This window comes from Bos indicus x Bos taurus, chromosome 28 (genome assembly GCF_003369695.1).
Source record: "Bos indicus x Bos taurus breed Angus x Brahman F1 hybrid chromosome 28, Bos_hybrid_MaternalHap_v2.0, whole genome shotgun sequence".
Classification (NCBI taxonomy): Eukaryota; Metazoa; Chordata; class Mammalia; order Artiodactyla; family Bovidae; genus Bos; species Bos indicus x Bos taurus.
In genome coordinates, this window is record NC_040103.1 from 39,352,435 (window position 1) to 39,370,620 (window position 18,186).

Here is an 18,186-nt window from a genome sequence, read left to right on the forward strand (position 1 = left end):
TAATTTATAGGAGTGGAGGCATCTAGTTTTTATATGTGAAAGACATAATTTATTCTGAGCCTTATTCTGCTTCTTTCTAAGGCTCTTTCTAAGCATTGGAAGTCTGGCAATGAGGCTGTTTACCCAATTGCTGCCTTAAAATCTTTTACAGAAAGTGAAGAGGGAGACAAGATCATATCACTTTCAGAATCTACTTCTGAATGCTCTCTAAGGGTGGTCAGTCTAAATCTAGTGGATTTTGAAATCTGCAGTGGATTTTATTCTTTCTTTGCTTATAGAACTAAATAAGAGCCCTTTTTGTGTTCACAGAAAATTCTTTTTTGGCAGCTTCTGAAAGTCCTTTTCCAACTTCTTCTGATTTCAACTGCAGTTGTTGTAGTTTATGACACACGATCCCCAAATATGGCATCTTGGCATACTGGATATTTTAAGATGAAAGAGTTTGAGAAAGTGGCAGAAATAGGAACGTGATTCTGATTTTCTCCTCCTATTGTCCATCGTCCCTGAAACAGGTCATAAAATCCTCATGTGAGAGGTGCCCTCCTCATACCTATAGGAAAAGACCATCCTTATCTCTGAAGACAGATTAAGATCCTAACAAACAAACCTTTGCTAAGCTTCTCCAGTCTACCATGCTTATTCATACTTCCTGCCATATTCCTTCTCCACTCTTCTTTGAGCCTAGCATAAAAATACACAGGTCTAACTGTTTCTTTGGGTCTTGTCTTTTTCCTCAAGAAGGCTCGCATGTCACGTATTAGATAAGTCTGTATGCTTTTTTTCCCGTTAATATATCTTGTCTGTTTTATTTTCAGACCCAAAGAGAGTTGAGAAAAACTTCCCTCCTGTATACAATCATGGGTTCGTAAGTCCACTTTAGGTTTTTCACACTGCCTTTTCCATTTTTTTTTTTTTTTGTTCCTAAAGTTCCCTCTTATGTAGGAATTAATTGGTATAGACATAGGGGCCCTGGATTATCACTTCCTAAAACTGTTTAAATTCCTCTGCATGTATCTCCTAAACTTGTTTAGACCTTAGAAAGTATATAGCCATGGCTCTCAGCTCAGAATGAGACCAGATCTAAAAATTCACATTAAGGAGTTTTCCCCTCTTCTGCAGGAAGATTAACTTTAAGAGGTATAGAGCTTCTGAGGCTTCTGGCCACTTGAGGGGGTAGGGAAAGGAGGGCAGAGGGAGAGGGGGGGCAGAAGGAAATCAAACACAGAATGAGGGAAGGAGGAGTAAAAGGCAAAAGGACTTTAGATTTGAGCTGTGATTTGGGAGGATCTAAAGAGAGAGATCGTTCTCTTCTACATTTTTCTTTTACCTTGGTCAAGCAATCTCTTAAGGAAATAGTTCTAGAATCTGAATTTCTTTTAGCAAACCAGTGGGTATTTGAGGTTTGCTTCCTTTTTGCTCTATAGGGTCGCTCGAATGAGCAGTTGTGTTATGTACGTGTATCACTTTATTTTCTTGCTCAGGCTCTTCTGATGCTCGCTCAGTGCCTGCAGATCAGTGCCTGACATTTGGCACATTCGTAGTGTCATCTTAAGGTTTATGAAATTTTCACAGTGTATGTTTTCTTAGATGTACTCGTTATGTGTTCTGTTTTAAACTTTTTTCTGTTGAAAAAGATGTCTTTCATTGCTTCCTGAATCCTATCCCACTAAGTTATGGTGTCTATTAAGTTATACATATTTCATGTTGTTTCCTAAGGCCACGTTTTTGTTAAACATTTTATTGGGGTAATAATCATAGGAGGTCAGTAGTACTGTTTTTGATCACTTTTTAGTTACTATATTTTTTTTCTGGAAATTTTCTTTTTCAGTACTAATGGTGTTTAGTAATAACAGGTTCATGGTTTTTCTTTTTTAACATGAGCTTTTCTTCTTTCAAGCCAAATTTCATCTAAAAGCTTTCCTGTTCAGATTGTAAAACCTCCTGCACAATACATTTTTCCCAGACTTTGTGATGTATATAATCTCTTCCTACTATCTTCAGAGCTAGTTGTTAGTCATACATAGAAATACTATGTGTTATTGGTCATTATTTTCTTAGAAGTTTAAGTTATCAGAGAAAGAATCTAGGTTACTTTTGGCATCACATTTTATCCCTTATCAAATTAGAAGAAATGGGTATGATGAATGTTAGATGTAGACATCTCCATATCCTATGCCTTTCAATTAGCTGTATTAGATTCTCTTTCCCTCTTCAGAGGGTGCACGTCCTAGTATTATTTGTCTCTTACTCATAGTAAAAGAACTACTAAAATCTGCTGCCTTTTACTTGTGTAGCTAGAAAGCCCCTTCAGAAGGCCTTTATTTATTCTCTATCCCTAAACTCACAGGGTAAAATCTGGTGTGTAGATAGTTTTGATCAGCATATTGGTTAAACATTTTTTGAACTGGAATACCTTTAGGGCTGCCCCATCCTTCCCTATGATATTACACATTCAAAAGGATTTATTCCCTTAGTCTTGTTTGTCCTGTTCCTTCATTGACTCTGAAAACTTGCTTTAAATTAACTCCATCTTGTAATTTTATTGGCTCTGCATTTTATTTCTATGTTATTTCTTTCCCTCTGTCACAGAACCCTTAGCTTTTTCTAAGAAGCCTCAACTAATGTTATTAAGTATTTTTGTCTCAGTAACATTTTAAAGTATATCAAAACATGATTGATGGATGCTGTAGGTAAGTAGTATAAGCAGGACATTCAGAGTCTCAGAGCAGTCATTTTTCTGAGTTTAAGCCTCCTGCATCCCAGTTTTAACAATAGTCCTCTGTGGTCCTGGAAAATACTTGTTTCCCGTTCTTATTTGCCATTATGCTGACGGTTGAATTCACGTTTCAGTAAAAGTGCTCAATTTGGAGCCTGTGTGTAGTACTAGCAATCCTGAGTAAACACAGCATATCAATTTAATAAGAGCAGCACATTGATCTCTGTAGTATAATTTCCCAAAGTATTTAACCCCGTCTCCTGGCCTCATTATTTTGCTTTTTAATACTCTGTGTACTCTGTGTTGATGGTATCATATTTCAGATTCTTATTACAATATTTCTTCTTTGGGGGGTGGAATTTTACCTAAGTGAATAGGAGCTTTCCTAGTGGTCCAGTGGTTAAGACTCCACGCTTCTACTGCAGGGGGTGCAGGTTTGATCCCTAGTTGGGGAGGTAAGATGCTGCATGGAGCAGCCAGAAAGACCTGAAGGCTTTACCTGCGTGAATTAAGAATGTAAAGTAGATATAGATTATCCTTCAGCTACATAGAGGTGCTTAAACTAAAGTAAGATTTTAATGCCATGTAGAAATACTTGAGGAACTTAACTGTGTCTATGAGTATAATGCAAATGTGAACTGAAAACATTTTTAAGCTTTTGTATGGGTTATTTTTCAATTTACTTTTGTTTTGCAGTCATATTTTCTACTCCTGATTTTTTTTTTTGGCATAATGGTCACCATACCTTTATTTACCTAATAGTCAGGTTTTCATTATTGATCTTTAAAATATATATATCTCTCTTAATTTATCCCAATAAGATGATAAGAAATCATTTCAAATGTAAGACTTCTTTAAAAATTTTTTTAAACTATAAAACCTAAAATTTTTTCCCAAAATTAGTTCTGCTAATGGAAATTTTCTAATAAACAAAATTTCAGTATCTTTTGAAACTTTATTTAAATTGTTACTCATCTACAAGTAATATGTTCACAGTGAGTTCAGTGTATATAAGAATTGAACATATGCACTTTAACTGCATCAGCCTTTCTTTTTTGGAGTGGGGAAGTTTGTTTTTATGTGGTATCCTATGCTTCCATATATCAAATTCAGGTTTGAATTATGTGAAAACAAATCATTTAAATAATGAGTTTGCTTGTTTGTTTTTTTCCATTGGGGAGGATTACATTGATTTCTGAAGCTTTCTTATTGCAAGGAATTCTGAACATGCAGGATTTGAACTTTCTCGAGTAATAATTGTTCTACTAGAAAGCCCTTTCCTGTTCCTGGCTTGGGTTAGTGTTTAGCTGTATTTTTAGTAACAGTCCTAACTCAGAGGCTATGTACGCACTGAGAAGATGGAGTCACAGGGTAAACTGGGCTTGCTTCCCACAGGGAGGGCTGGGAGTTGAGCAGGAAGGAAGGCCTGTTTGTCAGAGCAACTATGTCTGAGTAGGCAGCAGGCGACACAATGTCTCCCTTGTACAAAGTAACTCTCTTAGCGAGTGCTCAGATATGTGAGGAAGAAGTGTTTGGGTAAGTGAAGGAGAAGCTTGGGGTGTTTCAAAGAGATTCCTTTCATGTTTTTGTGGCATTTGGATTTCAGGGAGTGTACTGTTTGTTGCAGCAAAGTACTGGCTTTGTTTTCCGTGGCATTTTAGAATTTTTGAACAAGCTCTACTATCGGCAGTTTGGAACGTTTTACTTTCTAAAACTGTGAGCTTAATTTAAAAAATACGATTTGTTTGTGATGAAAAGTTAATTTGTACTTCTTGAAATCAGTAAAAAATTAACTGTGACATTCATTTTTAGGAAGGAGTTCTTTCCCAGACTTAAAATCTTCTACTTTTTATTGTCATTTTCATTCTGAAGTCTGAGCCAAGGACTGATAATGATGAAAACCACTTAAAGCTGATTACTGGTGTTTAAAATGTATAATGTCGATTTCAAGGATAATTTGCTTGTTTTAAAACAGGGGGCTGTTGTTACTTCAGTGACTGTGATGAAAAAGTTTTTTAAATTTACTTCAGTTTGAATAATATAAAGTTCAGTTTTCAACAAAAGAACTAGTCATTTTTCTTATGGAAATCCTGATTTTTTTTGTGTTCAGCTAACATAATGGCTGTTATTTTAGAATACTGCTTTTATATTTTCAGCAGCCTTTAATTATCAAGCTATAAGTAGTTAACTTTTATAGAGTGTATGTACATGTTTCTAGTGTTTTGCTTTTGGATTTGTCTAGTGGAGTGTGACAATATGAACCGCTTTGACCGATCAGACAGAAATGTTCGACAGTCTCAAGAAGGATTTTGGAAAAGGCCACCCCAGAGGTGGAGTGGACAGGAACATTACCACCTTAGCCATCCTGACCACTATCATCACCATGGAAAAAGTGACTTGAGCAGGTGAGTCTAATTTAAAATATGTTTTCTCTCTTAACTAGTTTTGAATCATATTTCCCCCCAACCCCTCAAAACTGTTTTTTGCCTTTATGTTTAGAGGCACCGAAAAACATTTCAAGTTATCTGTGGTATTAATTGGAATAATATGTCTGATTCTTTTGTTTTGCCCTAAATCTTTTTTTCTTAGCTTTGTCATGAATATAAGTATTTATGTCTGCTGTTTGAACTTTAAAGTTTGATGTTATTGTCTAGTTCTCATTTGGAAATGATCAGGTGTTTACTTTGTTAAAGTTTATTATGTTTCAGATATTAATGTGTGAAATTAGTGCCAAGTGATTTGTCTTCTTTTGTTCATATAATAAATTGAAATTTAAAAATTCCTGAAGTATGATGTTAGAATTCTTTTTCTTTTGAAGTGTAACGTAGTCTTTAATTTGGTCAGATCTTATGTATAATGTGGCTATGTAGTCATTCAAAGCTGGGATCACACTCTGGCCTGGTACAGTGTAGCTTTCTTAGCTTAGATAATTTTTTAACCTCTCTCTGCTTCAGTTTACCATCTGTAAAGCATGCTTAATAATACCTTTCTCTCAGGCCCAAGGATCAGGGATAAATGTGCCTGGAGCAGTGTTTGACTTACTGTAGGCACCCAGTGGCAGTTATTAATTTTTTTTCTTTTTATTCTCTCATCTCATTCCCCTAGGGATTTAAAGTCCTTTTGGAGCACATTATTAGTACAAATAGTAAAATTGGGATAAAGAAATAGTGGAAAGGGGGAAATACGAGGTGCTGTAGAGTTCTTGAAGAAAGAAAGAAATTTGTCTCTAAGATTCCTTATAGCAAAAGAAAAGAACAAAAAGAAAAGAACAAAAAGCAAAGAACAAAACTTGATCCATTACAAGATTTATAATGTTCATGGATAAAGCATATGTTTCTCAGTTGATTTGCTTTTATGAGACAGAAACCTGTAAAGGATTGCTTTGCATGAGTTCTTATAAGGAGAACACCTTGTGATGTAGTGGAGAGGCCTCAGACAGAATCCCAAAGTAGAATTAATGACAAATTCCTTAAATTTTTAATTCCTTAAATTAATGATAAATTCCATAAATAAAAAATCCTTTTTTATTTGTGTTCTTCAGTTCATGCTACAAAGAACTCTAGTCTGAGAAAAAGTAGTTCTACAAGTGAATCATTGGAGTTCTACAACTAAAGTTCCTTCTGTTGATAAAGTCTAATGCCAGGATGAAATTTATAGAGTGTCTGGAAGAATATACGTAGGACATATCCTCCCAGACATTATTTTGGCTGTTCTGTTCCTTATATCTGGACTTTTGATAAGTAATGGACATGAGAGAGTTGGTACTATCAGACCAGCATCTGATGTAAAGATAGTCTTCATTGCTAATAATGATGATGATGCTTCCTTCATCTTTGATGGTTGGTTTGTAAGAAGGTCAATTTAAGGCTAACTTAAGAAAATTTAGAAGCCTACCTAAAATGTGAACCTTGTGTACAAGGTAAGATTTATTCAACCATTTAACAGGTATTTATTGAGAACCTGTATGTTGAGTTCTAAACTCTTAAGCTGGAATGAATTTGGAGATGGTGTGAGAGGTGAAAGCTATAGATTGGTAATAGCTTCTTGGAGCATTGTTTTGAGAAGGATAAAACAAATTGTGCAGTGTGTGAGCTTAGTTGGAATCATTGCAGTTATCAGGTTGGTAGAAGATTTTTGTGCCTTTTCCATCCCATAAAAAGATGAGTAGTAAATATTTCCTGCTGCCAGGGTGTTTAGATATGGGAGAGAGAGGTGTGTAGATAGTTATAATGCGGTAGTACAGTGTAATGATGATAAGTGCCTTGAAGTGATGTGTACAGGATTCCAGGAGCATGCAATTTTTTGCTTAGGATAGTGGTGTATCAAGAAAGTTACTGTTGAACTGATAACTTGACTGTAGCAATTGCAGAGGATGAGTTTCTATATAGGGGCTTCCCAGGTGGTGCTCGGAGAAGGCAGTGACACCCTACTTCAGTACTGTTGCCTGGAAAATCCCATGGACGGCGGAGCCTGGTAGGTTGCAGTCCATGAGGTCGATAAGAGTCGGACACAACTGAGTGACTTCACTTTCCCTTTTTACTTTCATGCATTGGAGAAGGAAATGGCAACCCACTCCCATGTTCCTGCCTGGAGAATCCCAGGGACGGGGGAGCCTGGTGGGCTGCCGTCCATAGGATTGCAAAGAGTCAGACACGACTGAAGCGACTTACATGCACGCATGCAGTTTCTATATAAGGATGAGTATTCAGGTGGAAAAAATAGTGTGTACAAAGCCATGTATGAAACACTATGGCGTTTTCAGAGAGCTACTCTTAGGTTCATAGCTGAATTGGTAGGTCATTTGGAGGCGTCAATAAATGTGATCTCTAACTATAGATAGCAAAAACTATCCATGCCTTTTAAGATAAAGGGTGACAAGTTTCAACTTTGTGAGACTGTTAATAAGAATGTCCAAAATGGAATGAATTACCTGGATATAGCAATCTCTGTCCTTGGGAATGATCAAGCTGTGACTGATTATTTATCTGTCAGAAAAGTTAAACATTTTTCAGAAACTGTATTCCTGGATGTCAATAGGTGTAGAAAAGAAAACCTTTGATCAGATGACTATAGGAAGGACAAGTTAAATGAAGATTTTTTTTAATAGTAGACTCCAGCACGTTTAATATATAATGATAGTTCTGTGATGTTGCAAAAAGCGGTGAAGAAAAATATGTAGCCATTTCCCAAATCACACGACAACAGATCCCTTCTATGCAGTGAACTTTGAGGTACTAGTGATTTGTGGGTCATCCACACTCGTGAGTCTGAATGAGGAGAGAGAAATGCATAATGCTGTTGATGGTTGCTGATTTGACTCAGGGCAGAACTTCCCAACAAATGAACTGACACACACTGGTTTCTTGTGACTAGTTATAAGTTAACCAGCTGATTTATTGTCCCCTCAGGCTTTTGGGTAGCTGTGTGAGGTTTAGGACTCTTAGATTTCCTAGAGCCAGTTATGGTGTGGGTGGTAGAGAGAAAAACCTCATCCAAGATAAGTCTTACTCCAGCCAACATTAGAACTATTATTTTCTTTCTATACCTTGATTTTAAAAGATTTGGATGTGCTAACCCCAGGGCCTTTTACTATATAACATGTATAAAAGTTCCTCTTCCCATTCTTTGACTTCTTAAATGTTGCTGGTTCCCTTTCTTGTCTGTCCTTTAATTCTCATTGTTGTCATAATTAATTATAGGATTATGTCGTATCTGTAACTCAGGGGACTGGTGGTTCAGAATCACTCATCTACCTTTTCTGTGTTTTTGTCAGTACTGCATTCTCTTTTCACCTAACCTAACCTGTTAGTCCTTTTTTTCTCTCCAGACCTCCCCTTTCCCCTACAGTGTTACTAGCCAAGTGAAATTCTCTTACATCTTAACATCCTTGACCTCTTCCCCTACATTTTGCTGATTGTAACTTTTCCCTGAGTGTAGCATTCCTCAGTAGCATTCTTAGATGAAGGATTCTTATTTTTCAGTCACTCTAGAACTGTTCTCTTTAGGGGTGAGGTTTTGTCTTCATTCCTCATCTTAACTTCTGAATGAAATGTTCTTAAACCTCTTTCCTTTGCCACTTAGGGAGGGCATTTGTCTTGATCAGCTTCTCCTTAAGGGTCCCATTCCCTAGCTCACAAAAATCTTGGCCCCAGGCTCACTTCCCCCTGCATTGTAAGTTTTGCTACAACTCTAAATGTAGCTTTCCTGTACGTGATTCATTTAAACTTCTGGCTTCCTAGTTCCTCTTAAATTAATGTGTAAAAATCTGTCATCTGAGAATACAGATAGTTTTACGTTTTTCTTTCCAGTCTGGATACTCCCTTCCCTGGCCCCACATGATTGCTGTGGCTGGTACCTCTAGTACAAGTTGAGTGATAAGAGCAGTCATCTGTGTCTTGTTTCTGATCGTAGGATCAAAGCGTTTAATCTTTTACTGTTAAATATGATGTTCACTGTGGGTTTTCATAGATGGTCCTTATCAGATTGAGGAAGTTCCCTTCTGTTCATATTTTGTTGAGGGTTTTTTTAATCATGAAAGGGTATTCGATTTTGTCAAATGCTACTGCTGTGTCTATTGATATAATTATTTTTCCTTTCATGCTGTTAATGTGATATATGCCTTTGATTGATTTTTCAGATGTACTAACTTATTAACATTTCTCAAGTAAATCTTACTTGGTCATGATATCCTTTTAGATGTTGCTAGATTCAGCTTGCTAAGTATTTTGTTGAGGATTTTCTATATACATTCATAACAAATATTCGTAGTTTTCTTGAGATTTTTTTGGGTTTTTGATATTATCACACAGATTGAATTGGGAAGTGTTTCTCTCATTTCTATTTTTGGAAGAGTTTGTGAAGGAGTTTTGTTAACTCTTCATTTAATGTTTTGTAGAATTAGCTGTTGAGGTTATTTGGGCCTGGGACTTTTTTTTGCAGTGAGTGTTTTGATTACTGATTTAATCTCTTAGATGTTCTGTGGATGTCTGTTTTTCTTAGTTTGTAGTGTTGTTCACGTCTTCTGTTTCTTTGGTGACCTTCTTAGTTGTTTTATCTGTTAATGAGGAGGAAACATTAAAGTCTCCAGCTTAAGTATATCATGTAGGGAAGGTTTGATGGCAGCAAATTCTCTTAGGTTGTTATCTGGGGATGTTTTAGTTTGTCTTTAATTTTAAAGGATAGTTTTGCTGCATATAGGATTCTTGGTTAACAGTCTCTCTTTTATAACTCCTATGCTTTCTGTTGAAAAATCAGCTGTTAATCTTATTGAGCATGTCTTCTAACACAATAAAAGGACTTTTTTTCTTGTTGTGTTCAGGATTCTTACTTTTTATTTGGCTTTTGTTGGTTTGAATATCATGTGTCTTTTAGTTTATCACATTTGGGAATTAATGATTAGAAAGAAGTTTCCTTAAATGTCTTGCACCAGTAAGTTTCCCAGCCTTTTCCAAGGGGCTGTGTGTGTGTCTGTGTGTGTTTGTGTGTGTATTCAGGGATACCTTCAACAACATGATAAGCAGTTTGCAGTACTGCCTTAGCTCTCATCCTGTTTGCTCAGAGGCTCAACATCAGCCAAAGGTGAGGGAGTAAGACCTTCGTAGGTATTTCCTTGACTTCCACACGTGTATGGCCTTCTCTGTGCCCAGGAGTATGTTAGGGCTTTCCAAAGCTTCCTGTGGACATGTGATTCCTCAGGTTTTCCTTTAAAATTTTTCACTTTCTTCTTTGTCCCAACTGGTATTGCCATCTCAGGTAGCTGAGATTTTTAAACCATTGTCACTAATTTTCTTCTCTTTTCTCTTAAAACATATTGGAGTTAAGGCCGTTCCCACTGAGGGAGCTCTGAATCAGCTCAAATAAAACAACTGCTGAGAATGGACCTTTTCTAGGGAGGTGCCGTTTAGGTCAAATAGTAACACTTCTCTGGAAATGGTGTTGCTTGGAGAGTTCCAATCCGAGTTTACCTCCCATCTCACCCTTAGAGATTGCTGAATGTCACAGCTACTGCACTTGTAAAGCTGTTGTTTTTCAAGCTGCCACAGAGCTAGGAAGATAGACAAGGAAATAGAATAAATTAAATGTCACAGAGTTTGTTCTCATGAAAGTCAGTTGGTTTTCTTCAGTAAGTGCTTTTTAGTTGTTAATTCCAGAGTTGATTTGGTTGTTTCTAAAGTTCGGAGAAGGCAATGGCACCCTACTCCAGTACTCTTGCCTGGAAAATCCCATGGATGGAGGAGCCTGGTAGGCTTCAGTCCATGGGGTCGCTAAGACTAAGGACTAAGCGACTTCACTTTCACTTTCATGCATTGGAGAAAGAAATGGCAACCCACTCCAGTGTTCTTGCCTGGAGAATCCCAGGGACAGGCGAGCCTGGTGGGCTGCTGTCTATGGGGTTGCACAGAGTCGGACATGACTGAAGCGACTTAGCAGCAGCAGCAGAGTTGTTAAAGAGTTGATTTTGCCAAATTTGCCAGTATTCTGGATAGCTCAAATGGTAAAGAATCTGCCCGCAATGTGGGAGACCTGTGCTCGATCCCGGGGTTGGGAAGATCCCCTGGAGAAGGGCATGTCGACTCACTCCAGTAGTCTTGCCTGGAGAATTCCATGGACAGAGAAGCCTGGAGGGCTACAGTCCATGGACTCGCAGAGAGTTGTACACAACTGACCGACTAATACACACACTCTTAGAGTTTTTATGTAGGAGTGGATTTTTGGAGATCTTTGATTCTGCCATTCTGTAAGTACTTCCTTCTTTTCCTTTTGTCATGACTGTTCAAAAAAAAAAATTAATGGCCTTTATTTTTTAGAGCAGTTGTAGGTTTACATGCCCTGGAGGGGAGGGCATGGCAGTCCACTCCAGTATTCTGGCCTGGAGAATCCCACAGACAGAGGAGCCTGGCAGGCTGCAGTCTGTAGGGTCCCACTGAGTTGGACTCAACTGAAGCAACTTAGCATGAATGCACACGTGGATATATGTTTAGTTTGGTAAGAAATTGCCACCGCTGTACATTTACTTTTCTTCCAGCAATGAGCAGGAGCGCCTATGGATTCATACCCTTGTCAGCATGTGGTGTTGTGGATTTTGATCATTCTGATATGTGTTCAGTGGCATGTCATTGTTGTTTTAATTTGCACTTCTCTAATGGTATGATTTGGGGCCTTTTTTCATATCCTTATTGGCTATATCTGTGTTTTGTCTTAGTGAGATGTCTGTTTAGGTCTTTTGCTTATTCTTAAAATTGGGTTATCTGTTTTCTTGTTGACCTTTAGGAGTTCTTTATGTATTTTAGATACCAATCCTTTGTCAGATACATTTATTACAAATATTTTCTCCAGTCTGTGTTTTGAATTTTCATTTTCATAATGATATTTTTCACAGAGCATATATTTTTAATTTTATGCAGGACAACTTGTCAGTCTTTTCTTTCATGGGTTGTACTTTTTGTGTCATAGCCAAAAACATATTGCCAAAGTCACCTAAATTTTCATTGTTACTTTGTAGTTTTGCATTTTACATTTAGATCATTGACCAGTCAGTGTTCAGTTAATTTTTGTGAAAGGTGTGCAAGGTGTTTTTTTTTTGGTGTATAAATGTCTAATTGTTTCAGAACTATTTGTTGAAAAGACTGTCCTCTCTCCTTTGAATTGCCATTGCTCCTTTACCAAGGATCAGTTCAGTTCAATTCAGTTGCTCAGTCATGTCCGACTCTTTGTGACCCTATGGACTGCAGCACGCCAGGCTTCCTTGTCCATCACCAACTCCCGGAGCCTGCTCAAACTCATGTCCATCATGTTGGTGATGCCATCCAACCATCTCATCCTCTGTCGTTCCCTTCTTCTGCCTTCAGTCTTTCCCAGCATCAGGGTCTTTTCCAGTGAGTCAGTTCTTCACATCAGGTGGCCAAAGTATTGGAGCTTCAGCTTCAACATCAGTCCTTCCAATGATTATTCAGGACTAATTTCCTTTAGGATTAACTGGTTTAATCTCCTTGCAGCCGAAGGGACTCTCAAGAGTCTTCTCCAACATCACAGTTCAAAAGTATCATTTCTTCGGTGCTCAGCTTTCTTTATAGTCCAGCTCTCACATCTATACATGACTACTGGAAAAACCATAACTGACTATATGAACCTTTGTCAGCAACGTAATGTCTCTGCTTTTTCAATGTAATGTCTCTGCTTTTTAATGTTCTATTTAGGTTGGTCGTAGCTTTTTTTCCAAGGAGCAAATATCTTTTAATTTCATGGCTGCAGTCACCATCTGCAGTGATTTAGGAATCCCCCAAAATAAAGTCTCTCACTGTTTCCATTGTTTTCCCATCTATTTGCCATGAAGTGATGGGACCAGATGCCATGATCATAGTTTTCTGAATGTTGAGCTTTAGGCCAACTTTTCCCCTCTCCTCTTTCACCTTCATCAAGGGGCTCTTTAGTTCTTTGTTTTCTGCCATAAGGGTGGTGTCATTTGCATATCTGAGGTTATTGATATTTCTCCCAGCAATCTTGATATGCCAGTCTTGATATGCTGTGCTTCGTCCAGCCTGGCATTTCACATGATGTACTCTGCATATAAGTTAAATAAATAGGGTGACAAAATATAGCCTTGATGTATTCCTTCCCCAATTTGGAACCAGTCCGTTGTTCCATGGCCAGTTTTAACTGTTGCTTCTTGACAACATAACAGATTTCTCAGTAGGCAAGTCAGGTGGTCTGGTATTCCCATCTCTTTCAGAACTTTCCACAGTTTATTGTGATCCACACAGTCAAAGGCTTTGGTGTAGTCAATAAAGCAGAAGTAGATGTTTTTCTGGAACTCTGTTGCTTACCACGGATCAGTTGACTGTATGTATGGGTGAATTTTTGGACCCTCTCTTCTGTTCCATTAATTTTTTCATCTCTACCACAGTCTTGATTACTGTCAGTTGATACAGAAAGTCTGTAAGACAGTATCAGTGTTCTGACTTTCTTCTTCTTCAGTATTGTATTGGTTATTCTGGGTCTTTGCCTGTTCATATAAACTTGAAAATCACTCTGTTAATATCCACATAATATCTTATTTGCATTTTAATTGAGATTATATTGAATCTAGCATTAAAGAATAGATAACCATGATGTTAAAAATATATGTGTTTAACTTTTAATATACCATTTTTATTAATAGTGGAAAAAAAGCTAAAGGTTTTGTGAAGTCAAACTGTGATTGAAATTAGGAGATAAGTGAGAAAGCAAAATCCCCAAATCTCTCTCTTTCTCTCTTTCTCTCTCTCTCTCTCTCTCACACAGAGTATCTCCACTCACCATTCTAACCTATGAATCACAAATCTTCAGTTTCACATAAAAATCACATATCTTAGTCATAAAGAAGCTCTGATAGAAGTGGAGAAGAATGTAAATGTATGGATAGAGCCATATAATTTGGGGAGATTACTTTGAAATTGCAATAAGTGATTATGCAGCCAGGGGATTATTTGATGTGTGGATTGAATATCAGGTGCTGCTCTTGTATATGGTTTAAATTTAAATTGGTTTTGAAAAAGCTTATTTCTTGCAGATTCCTTTTTATAGTTATTGTGATCCTTTTTTTTGGTTGTTGTTGATTTTATTGGCTGTACTTATAGAATGATACTGATGATAGTGAGCATTTCATTCTTATGCTTCTTAACCACTGAGGTAATTTTTACCTTCATCCATACCTGTATTGGTTCAGTTCTTCATATCCACCAGCCTGTTTGGCCTGGGATTGACCACATAGGTTCTGCCTTTGCAAACACACTGCTCACCTTCCAGTGTTTTCTCCAAAGTAGCTTGAAGTCTTCTGCTGCTTTCATGACCTAATTTCTCTTCTAGAAGTCAGTGATTGTTAAAATTTGTACAGAAGTACAAATCTATGACTGTCAAGCTAACGTAGGTATTTTGTTCAGTCCTCTTTGGCTCATGTTTTTACCTCTCATTCTTTTTTAAAGATTGAGATTTTCCTTTGTGGACTGCATCGTATTCTCAGAATGTGAAATCTCAAAATCTTCATTATCTTGTTTTTTCCTTCTGTTTTAAACAGTCTCTTTTTATTTTCTGAAAATAGCCTCTCATATATTTGCATTCTGTTTCAGTTTTTTCTTCTTCTGTCTTTGTACCTTCTCAATTATATTCATTTTTTCCCCCAGCAACCTTCAAATGGCCCTCATTGAGATGTTATGTTATTTCCAGCTTACTGTCATACGGTTTAGTAACAGTTTACACCCATATTAATAGAGCATTGTGTCAGGATTTATCAATTGGGTAATCTAGGAGAAGGGTATATGGCATTATAGTGTTCTGTTGACATTTGTGTTAGAAAAAATATTCAATATAAAGAAGTTAGAAATTATTGATAGTAATAATAGTAGTAATACATCAGTAATTGGTTTTTGCCTAACAATTATTATATATCAAGCACCATTCCAAGCACTTTAGCGTATATTATTGCCTCATTTAATCCTTTTACCAATCAAGTGAGATACTCTTATTCTCATTTTATAAGTCAGGAAAATGAAGCATAAAGTAACTTGCCCTTTGTGTTATATAGCTAGTGAGTGACAGAGCTGAGATTTGAACTCAGATAATCTGCATTAATTGGCTAATGTAAAAATGAATAAATCCTTGTTTTCAAAGGGCTTATAATCAGAGGTGACATGTATGTAGGTTTCTTTCATTTATGCTATAAAATAAGTTATGGATCATAAAACAGTTTTATCTAGTTGAAGGGCATTAAGACTTGGATGAGATACAAGTTTAGTTTTTGGTTTCATGGTGGAAGTATTAGAAATGCAACTTAAGGCATATGAACTTTATTTGGTAGGCGCTGGACAGCACTGAGAGACTCTATGGCCCAAAGATATTGAGTATTTTCAATAGCTAGTTACTATCAGCCAACATAACAACTTAAGTTCTAGGCTGAAGCTGTGTCTTTTACACTATTTTGGCTTCTCTAGGTGCCAGTTCTTTGTCCCCATATTCAGTTAGTGATCAAGACCTTTTGACCCTTCCTTCGAAATGTTTTTAATTCATCAGTTCCTTACATGTGGTTCATATTTATGCCTAAATCTAATATAAGCCATTATTCCATTCCTGATTCATGCTTTGGCAGTCTCTGGTAATTGGCTATGGATTAAAAAGTTGATCTGAGGGAGGCAGGTTTACTGAGGGATGAAGTAGAAGAATGAATTGGATTCAGGCTGTGTGTGGTCCCTTAAGCCATTTATGAGAGTCTTCTTGTCCCTGAAAAACACGCACTTTTGTGCCATTTCTTTTTATTTTCTTTTTCTAGAAAGCTTTCACCTTGCATTTCTGCCCAACTCAAACCTTGTACTTTATAGTTCATCCCAAGTTCTTTCCTATTCAAAAAAATTTCCCAAATTATGTCAGCTTTTTCTCCAAAAACATAACTCTTGTCTCTACTATTCATTTGCCAGGTGATTCTTTTTGTCTTACTACTTGAAAAATTTTTCATCACTCTGTATATATCTTGTCTATTCAGTTACGGATGGTAAAGTCATAGTAATAATTATCAGTATTTAAAATTTAATAATTCAACTATATTTTGAATCAACAAAGATAAAATAGTTAAATGTGAACAAATTAGGGTCTTATCTGTGGATCAGCTATTTAAATGTTCTTAAAAATCTCTTTCTTGGGTTGAAAGAAAAATCAGGCCTGAAATCAAGTATGAGAAGTGGCTTCAGAGAAGAATAATTACCTTATGAAAACCAGGCTCATATTGAATATTTCAGAATTTAGAGATTTGGGAATATTTGTTAAAACCTAGAAAATTTATTAGAAAATGTATTTCTACTTTTGAAATTTAATGCATCCATGAATTTAACTTTAATCCTGATATGTTAATGTAGATGTTATATTGGAGAGAATGCTTTTTTAGTGTACTATTTTAAATATTGAAATTTTACATATATCACAAGTTCTTATATTAAAAACTAACTGGGATTATGTGTAATGTGAATGTAGTAATTTTTAGATTGCCATAGCTTTGACTGCTGGTTAAAACATTGTGTTTTTCATGTCCATGAAACACATTACCCCTAGTTTTTATTTCCTCTTATTCAACATGTGTGTTATTGTGTGGAACAAAGGAAACTTTAAAATTTTTTTAAAAAAATTTTAAAAAAGAGCAGGTATTTTTTAAGATAGTTTAAGATTAGGAAATATGTGGTGTGTTTAAGACTTTTGTAAAACCTTGTTTAATCTTTACTGGAAAAGATGGTTTATCAGCAATGTAAAAACAAAAGAAGAATAACACTATATTTGTCTTAACTATCTGCTGGAACTTCCCAGAAATAGGTACATCTAAACTGGGAATTAATGAGGGTAATAGCTAAAAAAAGATATGACATTTAAGAGAGTAACTAAAATTAAAAGCTAAAGATCAATCAGTGCAGAAAAGTAAAATAAATATAATTTTTTCCAGGCAAGGCCTTTCCCCAGAGGTTTTCTACTCTAGTTCCTAAGTAATCTTTACTTAATCAATGTGTAAAATACACAAAAGGAGGGAGTGCAGATGATAACTGTGTTAATGACAACTAGAATTGATTGAAATTTTCAGTGAAAACAAATTCACTATCTGAGATGAGTAAAAGTCAAAAGGCTCTGTGATAATAAATGATTTGTAATAATCACTGTAATAATTTCATAATCTTTATTACTTTCTGAAATTATATTGTATATCTTTTCCTTCCAACTTCTTCCCCTGCCCTTCCAGAGGCTCTCCCTATAGAGAATCTCCTTTGGGTCATTTTGAAAGCTATGGAGGGACCCCCTTTTTCCAGGCTCAGAAGATGTTTGTAGATGTACCAGAAAATACGGTGATACTGGACGAGATGACCCTTCGGCATATGGTTCAGGATTGCACTGCTGTGAAAACTCAGTTACTCAGGCTGAAGCGGCTGCTGCGCCAGGTTAGTACGTAGGGAACATTTCCAATGCTTGACATTTTCAATGGTAAATAGATTGACTTTACTTTGTTTTTAAAGTAAAGTTGAGTTTCTAATGACTATTTAGATTTGTGGAGAAATAATGGTCGTAAATAGTACCTAACAGAAACTCTTCTGAGAGCAAAAACACTTGAGGTTTTGCATGACGGTCTCTGTAAAGTCATCAACATTTATGAGCTATATAATATTTGGTGAGCTCTCTGCTTCTGTTTCCTCATTTTCATAGTACCTATGTTGTAAGGTTCTTAAGAGAGCTAGAGTTCATGGTTACAAATTGAGTGATTTAATACCTGAAACATAGTAGGTGTTCAGTCATCAGCGGCTGCAACTATGATTTCAGCTAAGTGAGAAATAAGAAACAGCATTTTATATAATCTTAGTCACATAACCCCACTTTGGTTTGAAACCTTCAAGTTTAAACTTTCCCAGTCTTCTCATTTTTTTGGAGAAAACGTGGATTCAGAGCAGTGATGTGCTTGTCCACATGGTGAG

General features: G+C 36.4%; 1 protein-coding gene across 9 annotated transcripts in view; it reads left to right on the top strand.

Annotated features, from left to right (window-relative positions):
• Positions 1-18,186, top strand: part of CCSER2 (coiled-coil serine rich protein 2) — a 158,663-nt gene that overhangs the window by 69,799 nt on the left and 70,678 nt on the right. For 5 of the 9 annotated variants that reach the window (XR_003509221.1, XM_027530819.1, XM_027530821.1 and 2 more), the window contains exons 5-6: positions 4,959-5,121; positions 17,463-17,658. Coding sequence is in view for 7 of the 9 variants with exons in the window: in XM_027530819.1 (XP_027386620.1) it covers positions 4,959-5,121; positions 17,463-17,658 (359 nt within the window). In the remaining 2 variants the exon portion in view is untranslated. The other 4 variants (XM_027530825.1, XM_027530823.1, XM_027530824.1 and 1 more) reach the window with 4 other exon arrangements.